Raw genomic sequence first — 12,187 nt, 5'->3', positions numbered from 1 at the left:
GGCCTCTTAGTGCCAGCAGTGGAAAAAAAAAAAATTAGCAAGTGAAATATTCTTGAGTCTAGCCAAACCCACATATAATTTTCTCAAATGTGTTTACGACAAACCAAATCTAATATTATTATGCTTATTTCACTGTTAAATGTTACTAAAATTACAACCAAAGAATGTCCTGTTCTGTTAGCGGATAATTTTTCCTATTTTTTTAGGATTTTTTTGCGAACAAATCGGGTAAGTAGCTCACGTGTATTGTACAATACAATGTACAATTATTGCAGGAGAAATTAGTCGACCTCACTGTTTGTCAAGCTGTCCTGATGGTGAATAATCCTAATTGCGGAAAATCCTCAGCAAAATGTTTCACAGTCCGATACAGTGGAAAACAGCTCTGAGACAAAATGGCGTCCGAGATTCCCATTGTGATTTGAAGGCGCAGGGACAGCACTGTTACATTTTACTGTAAGATTAATTTCCTTAGGCGTGGTCATGGATTTTGACCACATGATGACTTGATGTGGGAAAAGGGGACAGAGATTGAGTCATGTTTGATAAGCTTTACATTGTATGTTCATTATTAGAGGTGTATTAGACCCATTTTGTCAGACTTAAGAACAAATCCGACTTATGAACATAACTCGTTTATAAGTCGGAGAATACCTGTACTATATGGGTTTGATGTTCAGGGGTGCACATACTTTTTGTCTTCATAGGGTAGTTCCAATGTGGTAAGTTAAACTGGTTTCTTCAACTGTAGTTGTAATATACATTTATTGTCCATAAATGCAAACATCACCTAGATAAAAAAGAGCTACAAGACAAGGAATAAAACATTCTACTTTATGAAATTTGTATGAAATGCATAGGATGTGACCCTGTGAGTGTGGTGGGAAAAGTTTAATAGGGATGTTAATACTTGTAATTTATAAAGACAGGCAGGTAACAGAGGCTCAGGCTCATTCTCGTGTAGCGAGGTAGATGTACGAGTGCAGTATGGTGATCAGTTAGACTGAAGGTGAAGTGCAGGGACACGGGGTATACGCCAGCACACACCATCCCGCAGCACTACAGCCATAATTTACCCTCCATTATTCCATCAACACCATCATCAAGCTGTTTTTCATTTGTGTTTTGTTTTTTTTGTTTTTTTTTTTCATTTTTTGATCACGTTTGATCATGAAAACAGGAAGTGCTGCGAAAATCTTGTTTAACAAATGAATTCCAGAATTCCCTCATCGATTCAATCCTCCACACGGGGCTTTAATCACTGTCCACTCACCAGGTCATGTTTATTCATCATGTGATCAATTATTTCATATTGATTACTTGTGAGTGAATGCATGAACGAACTGTGAGAGAGAGTGTGTGTGTGTGTGTGTGTGTGTGTGTGTGTGTGTGTGTGTGTGTGTGTGTGTGCCCGCCCTGTGTTGAACTGTCTGTGGGAGCTGCTTCTGCTGTTTTCCGTAGGATCCTTTTGTACCACGTTACCGCATGAGAGTTTCTCCCCTCCTGCCGCGAGTGCTCCGTGCGGGCTGCCGTGTGCAATGTGGTGATGAAGGCTTTCTCTGTATGCTTTTTTTCTTTATGTTGTTGCATATTTTACAGACGTAGGAACTGTGGGATTTTTTGACCGCTGCAGCAGGTCAATGACGTTGGTAATCTTTTCCTTTCCATTATCTCCTCCTTCCTCCCCTCATTGAAACAAGCCGGGACACACTGAGCTCTCAATATCACAGTGTGTCTGTAAACTTTTAACAAAATCTGTCAGATCTTAAAACGGTTTTGTCATCCTGACTGAAAAATAAAAACGAGCACAGTATTGTTTTTTCCACCCTGTCTCGTTAGTAGAAATGTAAAGGAAATTCATAATCAGAAATCTTAGGCTCTGGAAATTAATCTAGAACAAATCTGTAGATCAAGACTGTCTAACTTTCGCCTCCTGCAGGGTCACGTCACCAGACTGTGTACTGTTTTCTCACTACAGCACACACACACACACACACACACACATGTAAACACTTTTCAGTACATTGGGTCTTTATTGAAACCCCTATTGACACAATGTAATACCTGAAACCATTTCTTGTTCCGTCCGTCACTCTCGATACCACAATCAACAAGTCATTAGCAAAATCCTTTTCCATTCCATCTGTAAGTTTCTAAACTGCACTCGTTGTATTGTCATAACCGAAAATCTTTTCTGGTTCATCATAACTGAACGATGCATTGTCATTTTTCAGGCTCCTTCCTCTTCTGTCATTTTATTTTTTCACATGTTTTTCTCAAAAACCTTTCTTGTTCTATGCCTTTCTTGAAATTCAACACATTGTCATACCCAAAACTCTCTCCCATTCCATTTGTCGCTATCAAAACCCCTGGTCACCAATGGTCACATTGTCAGAACCGGAACCATTTCCTCCTTAAAGATCCTTATTTTTTAAACCTCTCCCTCTTCCATCAATCATTTTAGAAACCACTGTTGATGCATTGTCTTTCTCGAAACCCTTTCTTGTTCCGTTATTCTTGAATTCCCGATCAACACACTGTCATAACTGAAACCTTTTCCCGTTCTATCTTTTATTTTTTTTAAACTGCTGTCAACACATTGTCATAACCGAAACCCTCCCCGTTCCGCGCGTCAGTCCCAAAACCCTGTGGACACATTGGCCTAACTGTAACCTGTTCCTGATCCGTTCATCACTCTGAAAACGATATATCCCTCTCTCTGAAACCGATTTCTATTCCATTCGTCAATTTCTAAACTGCACTCGACGCGTTGTCATAACCAAAACCCCTCCCTGTTCCTTCTCCACTATTGACATATTGTCTTTTTTAAAACTCTTCTTCTTCTGTCTGTCATTCTCAAAATCCCTACCAACACATTATCATAACTCTCTCTCAATCCATCCTTCACAACCAAAACCCCCATGTACACAATGTCCTAACGGAAAATCGGTTCCATCCGTAATTCTCAAAACCACAAGCACATCATCATAACCGAAACCATATCCTTTTAAATCATAACTAAAACCCCTAATGATACTTTTTTCATCTGTAATTTTTGAAACCACTATTGACACATTGTCTTTCTCCAAACTTTTTCTTGTTCTATTTGTCATTTTTGAAATCCCGATCAACACCTTGCCATAACCGAGACCCTTTCCCATTCTATGTGTCATTCCCAAAACTGTGGTCACATTGTCCTAACTGAACCTTGTTCCCAATCCATCCATCACTCTCTGAAACTCTTTTGCATTCCATCTGTCAATTTCTAAACTGCACTCGACGTATTGTCATAACCAAAACCGCTTAAACTTCTGTCATTTTTTACATTTTCTATTGACATATTGTCTTTCGCAAAACTCTTCTTGTTCTGTCTGTAATTCTTAAAATCCCCATCAAAACGTAGTCATAACCGAGACTCTTTCCCCTTTCATCTGTCACTCTCGTAACCCCTGTGGACACACCTGTTCCATCTGTCCGTTTTCAATCCGCTCTCAACATGTTTACCTAACCAAAACCCCCGTTCCCCTACCATCTGTCAGACCCTAACTCCCCGCCCCCTTAAAGCCACATTGTCAATTTCCAAATCTCTTCCTGTTCCATCTGTCAATCTCAAAACCTGTATAGATGCTTTGACACGCTCCGTAATACTTTGTGCCAACCCTAAAACCGGCTTTAGCTTTCAGTGACATTAAAGATGCCGAACACAATCACCATGTCTAACGTACCAACGGAATTTCACATCTCGAATTAAGGAAAATGGTGGTCTGAATCAATGGCCCTGCAGGATTGGTGATTAGACGTCTTTCACACTGCTCTTCCTTTAGGGTCCTCGTCCACTCCACTGTCTCTTATTTCTCCACAGCTAAATTTTTAGTCCGTCCACCTTCCCTACTGTCAGCATACCTACTAGTAGAGGGTGAAAAACCGATATATGTTCTGTAGAAAGATTTAAAATTAGAAGGACAATTAAGTTTGTAAAAACAATTGTGCAGCACCTCCATGTTAGCTCGGTGCTAGCCTGCCCGGCAAAACACAAATACTAGTGTAAATTGAAAAAGAAAAGTTCCTGGCACCCTGAATAGAAACATGAGGCCTTTATATGGCTTCCACCCCTACTAGTTAGTAGCGCAAAACGAAAATGAGCAATTAAACACAAACACTTTACATCAGTGCGGAAATCTGCCCATGTGAATTCAGTAACGGCTCAAAAATGCATTCTCGATTTTGTACTGAATGATAAACGCGCATCAGCCTAGAGGGAACAAATGCATCTGCGTTAGGAATTCAGCCTCGTATAGTGCGGCCCTTCGGGTTACTCCTACCTCTTTTACGATGTAGCCGCTTATTTTGTCCTTAGTAGCTGGTGATTTTCAGAGCCTACAGCTCACTAAACCAGTTTATTCATGATTTATCCTCATCACTGTTGCTTTCAAACCTTACTAAATTTGCATAGAAGTTTTACACTTTGAAAATGACGCTAGTACTGAAGTTAACTTGCTAGCGTGACCATCACCTGCTGTACCGTACACACTCATACACACTTCAGCTCTCTTCCTTGATTTTGACTGACCTCCTGGCATTTCCGGGTTAACCGCAGCGATCTACTCGTAGCATCCTCCCATCATCCTCCTCCATTTTAACGTTTAACTGTAGCTGTAAAGAGCAACACGCCGATTTTTAATGAATCATTAATGAAATAGGGTTCATCTTACACTAGCTTTCTTTCTTTTTTTTGGTTTGGTTGTGCCTAACAAATAAAAACACTAACAGATTTGTGTTTTATGTTTTTGTTTTTTTATTCCTTTTGTGTGTTAAACCTCCCTCTGATCTGCAAATAGTTACATTTCTGTTCAAATGCATTTTAAAAAACATCTCTCCTTAAATGATCAAGTATCTACAATATTGTTAGTGTTAAGAGTTTCCCCCCCTTGTATGTACAGTATGTATGAATATTTTAATTATGTTCCTGTCTGTCAGGTGATTTATTGTTCATTTTTTTTGCATTAATTTCAGCAAAAGGCAAGCAACGCAGAAAAGTTTGACTATGTGAGTATGAACAGAGTTAGAGTTACAATATTATTACGATACAGAGGTACCGATCCAGTTAATATTGTAAATCACAAGTTTATAAATATGCATGTTTAATTAATATAATTTTTTTTCTTTCAGATTTTGTTACAATTTTAAGACACTGAACCTTATAGTAGTTGTCTAAACTTGAAAGTTTTATACCTTAGCTTTATTAAATAGCTTCACAGCTGAATTAAATGTACGTAATGAAATGTAGCGTTGTTTCTTTTAACATTAATTTACAAACCATGTGCAGAATATTAGCAATTTAAACTAACTTCAGATATAGTAAGTCCTCTACATATGAACTTTCCAGAGTTACGAACATTGCGCATGAAGTTAGATCACATGTCCGGCCAAAGCCAAGCAAAAACGATGGAGAGAAAAAAATTGAGAGAATGGAGCGAGGTGAAAAGATGACAGACATCACTCGTTTTTTTAACATGAATTGATTTTAAAGAACAAGGACAAAATCATTGAACATGTTAGTTTTATACTGTGTTCGTATCCTAGTACCTAGACAATGTTTGTTGGACTTACGAACAAACTGGACTTATGAACATATGAAACTTGTTCGTATGTTGGGGATTTACTGTAGAAGAGTTAAAAATTTTACTTCAAATTAAATTTAACACAAAGCTACATTGTTACTGAGCAGTGCGTATCTCTGTCGTCCGCTGTAGTTAATACTTCTGAACAAGCTTAGCAAATAATTCACTAATACCATACTGGATGCCAGTGTGGGAATAGTTTAGAGTTTAGATAAAAAAAAAAAAAAAAGTTGTTGAGTGTTATGAACATGCGCAGATACAGTAGTAACGCAGGCACGAGCGACTTCTACTGCAAAAATTTCAAGACTAATTTGCGCTCCCTAAGAGTGTGTCATGAGAGGGTTTCAGACTAATTCGTTTAATCGATCGGTCATGTTTGTTCAAACTGAAACTCTGCCAATTTCGGAGTCATACGGGATACGGGAATCGGCGCACAAAAGAATCACCATTCATCTCTAGTTAAAGTTAAAAGCCAGCTGAGGGTTTGTGTGGGATTAGTCAGAGTCTGATTTGTTTGTCTTTTTTTCTATTCCGTATGAAGGTGATGAACTTCCTCAAAAACATGGCGGGAAATGAGTACGTTGGTTTCAGCAACGCCACGTAAGTGACTCACAGGAATGTAATTTCTCATCATCGTCACATTTTCTGCTGTTCTCTTGTTAAGAAATAGATATGATGATGATGATGATGATGATAATAATAATAGTTATAATAATAGTTGCAAGCAACTACGAGTGGGCCCAAGCACCATGTGCCATCGTCACCTGGGCGAACCAGAAAAACACGCATTTAAATCACTCAATGTGATGGTACACAGAAAGTTATTAATTAACCACTTTTCGGCCTCCAAAAAGCCCCGGACACGGGGGGGGGGGGAATCACACTTTGATGTCATGCAATGTAATGTCATAACAGGAAGCCACTTGAGACACTTTTCTGCATCATCACAGCTGCCCTGTTTCAGATATTAAAAATCCATCCTCAATGTCTTGAGATCACATGGGCCTGGTTTGGTGGCGATCGTATAAATCTCACAAATTTCATCGGGTGCATTTTTCAAATGACTGACTTGCTGTTGAGTGGAGCCCAGGACATGCAGTGCAAAAGTAGTTTAGCTCAATGAGCTTTAAATGTGTACCTGGTTTAGCTTGTATACGTGCAAGTGTGTATGGGCTCAGGCGTCCTGATGGCAGCAGATTCCAACCTGATTTTCAAGACTTTTAGAGCATGTCAACACCGCCAAAAAGGAAAAAATATATAATATTCCTTATAATAATAATAATTATAGTAATAATAATTAATAATAATGTCATCTCTACATTCTGATGTTTAATGCAAACGTTAGCATTTCTGTATCGGCATTATTAAATTATTAAAGTTGACATTTAGTGAATTTATGTTTGATGAGTTTTCTTAGACTAGCACACCTTTTTTCTTCTTATTTTTTTTTATTACAAAAGTTGAAGTTGAACGAGATAAAACAAAATATGACGGATGGTTGGGTTTGTTTTTATTCCGTTTCCCAGCAGCTGACAGTTTGTGTTTTCTGTACCAGGTTCCAGTCGGAACGTGAATCAGGCGATCGGAATTTCGCCATCGGCTATTACCTGAAAGAGAAGAAGGTTAGTTCAGGTGTTGTTTTTTCTTTTTCTCCTCCCAGGTGTTGCCTGCAGCTTGTCAGATGTCATTCCATTTGTCTTCTCGTATGTAAACACTAATAAATTATGGTAATGATGATTTTAATTCCAAAGCTGAAAAGAAGATTAATTTGTTTTGGAAATCCAAACGTCTATGGAAGGAGGCGCGGTGTGTCTGTGGTTTTAGTATACACGCACCTCCAGGTTCCAGATTCGATTCCCGCCTCGGGGTTTGTGTGCCTGGAGTTCTCATGTTTTGTCCGTGCTTAGTGGGTTTCCTGTGTGTACTCAAGTTTCCTCCCACAGTTTAAAGACATACAGATTGGGCTAATTGTCGTTACCAAATTGCGGCGCAAAACGCACAAACCACAGAATCAATTCAGGTTTTTTAACAGTTTAAATTAAACTTCAAATGTTTTTTTTTTTTTTTTTTTAAATTTAGTCCTGTCCAATTCTTTTTTCGATTTTCTCCCCAATCTAGTCGTGGCCAATTCCTCCCCGTCACCAGGGGGCTCCCACATTAAGGCTACTACAACCACTCAGTCGGGAGGGCGAAAGCTATCCCGTGTTTCCTCCGAACCACGTGACGCGAGCCGACCGCATCTTTTCGAACTGCTCGCTCACGCACCGTTAGGGGCGGAGTAACACACTCGGAGGAAAGCGCTAGCCGCCCCTTCCGCGTGCGCGAGCTTACAGACGCCCCTGATTGGCTGTAGAGCCGTGATTAATGCGGGAGCCCAAATACCTCTCATCCCGCCCCCCTGAGAGAGCCCGGCCAATCAGCTCTCTCTGTGCCTCCGGCTGTGAGAGGAAAACAGCATCACCCGGGGTTCGAACCAGCGATCTCCGGATGATAGGGCGAGCGCTTTACCACTGCGCCACTCGGAGGCCCCTAAACTTCAAATGTTAAATCAAAAAAATAATACCACACTGTTTTGAGTGCATCCTTGCAATTGTCTTCTTCTTTTGAATTTATGTCTGATTTGGTGCAATGCTGCCACCTGCTGGACTGCAGTATGGAGCAGTACATCAGCAGTAAGAAAAAAAAAAAAGATTATCACTTTGTACAAGACGTGATTTTTAAACAATTAGATAGTGTTTGTAAAATAAAGATAAAGATTCTGTTTATGCGTCTCATGTACCTTACAGCACAGTGAAAGGTTTCTGTGGATGGGATCTGGAGCCTATCACAGGAAACTTTATACACATTTCACCCCGACAAGGTGCCAAGAGTGTAATTTCCGTCACTTTCCTCTAACTTTGTTTTTTATTTTTTATTTTTTAAATACCAGAGTTGACGAATAACTAGTGTTAGATTTCTGTTGCCCTTCTAAAGACTGAGGCGTACTGTAGACATGTTTCCTCGTGTTACTTCACCTTTACAGAGACAGAGGATATGTTTACAGTCCAGTAAATTTGGCCTTTTAAAAGGGTAAAGTTTAAGATCAGATTCTGGACATGCCTCCATTTAATTTAGACTCCGCCCCTTTGAGAGGAACTCTCGTGCTTTAATCTGTAGAGTTGAACCTGAGGACAGATGGAGAGAGATGTGTCTGATTTCAGTAATCAGTCATCTCTGCAATGTTTTTGTGTCAGGCCGTTTCACTTTTTCACCATGCTGTTATAATTCTTATTTATATATATTTGTATACAAAGTCGACTTGTCTCGCCGTGTGTCGTACAGCGTTAACGTCTGATCGCGTCCTTCTTTGTATGTACAGTGTTTTCCTGAAGGAACAGACATGACCTCCATCCTGGACTTCTACTTCCAGGTAAGATTATCACAACACCACCATCATACACACACACACACACACTCATGCTGGTACTGCAAGCTGTACAGAGTTAACTGTAGGTCAGGAGTAAATGCCATGTGACATGTGATCAGTGTGCGTTCCCGTGTCAGGATCTGTTCCCATCTTCTGTGGAAATGTGTAACCGGATACACACTCCTGCTGGCTGCCAAGGTTCAGATTTAGACTGCCTGTTTGTGTGTGTGTGTGTGTGTGTGTAGCTGTGCTCCATCGAGGTGACATGTGAAAGCGCCAGCGTCATGGCTGCCACCCTGGCCAACGGCGGCTTCTGTCCAATCACAGGCGAGCGCGTGCTGAGTCCCGAGGCGGTGAGGAACACGCTGAGCCTCATGCACTCCTGCGGCATGTACGACTTCTCCGGGCAGTTCGCCTTCCACGTGAGTGTCCTCACACACGTCACACGTTCTGACACCGTAGTGCAGGTTAAGAACAGTGCACTCGAGACTAGTTGATTAGTTTCCCTTAACAGAACAAGACAGCGTGGTGACTGGATCGAGGTTGTGCTGTTCATCCGAGTGTTTGTGTCTCAGGTGGGTTTGCCGGCCAAGTCGGGTGTGTCAGGGGGCATCCTCCTGGTGGTGCCCAATGTGATGGGTGTCATGTGCTGGTCTCCTCCACTGGACAAACTGGGAAACAGCGTTCGAGGCATCCAGTTCTGCACGGTAAACACACACACGCAAAAATTATTAATGATGTTCTTATTGTTATTTTATGAATAAATTATTTGTCACATAAATAGCATTTTTTGTTATTATTATATATATTTTTTTTGCATATCCCAGTTGTGAAGCTGGGGTCAAAGTGCAGGGATAACCCCCCCCCCGGTACTTAGCGGTATTGGGGTTAGAACCCCTGACCTTCTTATCAGTAAAGACAAGCCTTAACTGCTTAAATTTTTAAACTTTTAGTTCTGAAAGTTCAGTTGCACAACTTAATGTTTTTGTATAATTATTTATTTTAATGTTTGCCTTAATTTTTTTGATACTTGGAACACCATTTTTTTGGTTTTTGCATCTGAGAAAAGGCTTTAACATAAGAATGTATGGCACTGTAATGCACTTACCATACAGTGCATCTCACTCAACTCTCAGCTATTCCTTGTATTGTGAATAATGACTGTTTATTTTTGATAAAATGCAACATGCATTTAAAAAATAAAAGGTGATTTTTCTAAAAAACAAAACAAAAAAACAATTAATCTTTGTTTCTCTTGTATATTATACATTGCTGTTTAATTAGGCAAAAGTACATTTTATCTGATTACTTGCTCGATAAATTGATAACATTTTTGGTAGAATACTCGATTACTAAAACTATATACGATAGCTACGGCCCTACAGTACGCGTCATCCAGTTTTATGTTAAATGTGAATTTGAAATGATAGATTATTCTCTCCAGCAAACGTATGAAATGTTTTTTTTTTGCAATTATACAAAAACTTTATTTCAGGAACCACATATAGACACACTAATGCAAAACACATAAAACAAACAGGGGGGCTAATACTTTCGCATGATATCACACATATAACACTGCCCAGGTTCTGTTTATTCGTTATAGCGACTCTCCCAGGCAAAACAAACACCCAGCTCCAAAACAAGGCCATGATTAAGACACGTAGGACTAGCCGTATGTGAGGACAAAAGTAATGGCGCCTGATAAAACGAGGAGGAGGAGTTAGGGTTTGTCTGTGGTACAGTGGCTAAGATTTTACCTTTCGATGGAGTTTGTGGCCGAATATAAACCTGTTTATTAATTTGTGACTCTGATTTCTTTCCCGTGCAGGACCTGGTGTCTCTGTTCAACTTCCACAACTACGACAACCTGCGGCATTTCGCCAAGAAGCTGGACCCGCGGCGTGAGGGCGGTGAGCAGCGGGTGAGTGACATGTTTGGTTTGCCCGCCCACCTGTCCGTCCCTGCATGCCCAATCATGTTCCTGTACGAGTGAGCGCATCACGACTCGCCGCCGATTTAACTCTCTGTACTGAGGACCCGTCTCTCTCTCACACAAACACACACACACACACACTTTCTAAAGGTTACACACTCAAGCTGCTAAACTAAACACTGTTTGTAATCGATATATACACGAGGTTAGTACATGTGTAGTGTTATAGCAGGCTGGTTTCTGACACACTAACTGACTGACGTCCGTCTCTCAACACCACGACTTCATCAGGTGGGTCAACACGTGAAAAGACGTTTCTTTTACCCGACGCGCCGCTGTTTAAGGCGTGAAAGCGCTGTGGTTTTTCTCCCGATGTGTCGTAGCATGCGCGGATCACTAGTGTCAGCAGGCTCATCACACTCATGGCTCCTGAAAACACTAAACAACAATAACAATCCATCAGCTGATTATTCTCATGATCATCTTTTTAACAAGTCTTCCATATTATTAGATCACGTGTCACGTTTACATTAGAAAGAACTTTATTACCAGACGGTAAGGACTTCTACTTCAGCAGAACAACTTGTATTGAAAGAAAATTTGTTTTTGTTTTTTCTTGTGCTGTTTTAAGAAAGTAATCAACAGCAGGGTGGTGTGAGTCACTCTGAAGTGTTTTATTTCACTACAAAAAAACACAAATATACAAATGGTTCCTGTTGTTACTTATTACACATCACAACATGCCGTGCCTTTTTAGTTGTTTATTGTTGTGGAACGTCAGTGAAACGTGTAGGTTTGTGATACAGCACGCTCCTAACACACTCTCTATCGCTGATTGGTGATTAAAAGGTGGCGTGGTCAGACCGGTTGTCTACATTACATCATTACAACCGAAAAAAAGCAACAGACGATGGTTATAGGTGCAGAGTCTAGTCTTTTTTTGTTTGTTTTTTAAGTAGAGTAAATATTGGTAAGTAGAGTTCTTATAAGTAATTAATCTCATTATAAATTTTTCATTAAACCTGTACATGCATGTGGTCTGTTGAACTGCTGATGAACAGCGTATTATTGTGTCTGAATTATTTTTTTTAAGTCATGTTTAAGCGTTCACTTAAGTCATTACTGAACAACAACAAAAAAACATTTTTTCTTTTTATTTTTGTATTGGCTTAATTCGTCTTAATTAGATTCCCCCATCCCAAACCCCCCAAGAGGTGCCAGACA

General features: G+C 40.0%; 1 protein-coding gene across 8 annotated transcripts in view; it reads left to right on the top strand.

Moving 5' to 3' along the window:
- LOC128524123 (glutaminase kidney isoform, mitochondrial-like) overlaps positions 1-12,187 on the top strand; it is a 50,554-nt gene that overhangs the window by 23,192 nt on the left and 15,175 nt on the right. For all 8 annotated transcript variants that reach the window (XM_053496478.1, XM_053496479.1, XM_053496477.1 and 5 more), the window contains 7 exons: positions 5,014-5,046; positions 6,163-6,221; positions 7,177-7,243; positions 8,980-9,030; positions 9,273-9,449; positions 9,603-9,734; positions 10,859-10,951. In XM_053496478.1, coding sequence (XP_053352453.1) covers positions 5,014-5,046; positions 6,163-6,221; positions 7,177-7,243; positions 8,980-9,030; positions 9,273-9,449; positions 9,603-9,734; positions 10,859-10,951 — 612 coding nt within the window. The remainder of the gene's footprint in view (positions 1-5,013; positions 5,047-6,162; positions 6,222-7,176; positions 7,244-8,979; positions 9,031-9,272; positions 9,450-9,602; positions 9,735-10,858; positions 10,952-12,187) is intronic.

The sequence above is a fragment of the Clarias gariepinus genome, chromosome 5 (genome assembly GCF_024256425.1).
Source record: "Clarias gariepinus isolate MV-2021 ecotype Netherlands chromosome 5, CGAR_prim_01v2, whole genome shotgun sequence".
NCBI classification, from domain to species: domain Eukaryota; kingdom Metazoa; phylum Chordata; class Actinopteri; order Siluriformes; family Clariidae; genus Clarias; species Clarias gariepinus.
The sequence above is the reverse complement of the archived record's forward strand: the minus strand, read 5'-3'. Positions and strand labels throughout refer to the sequence as shown.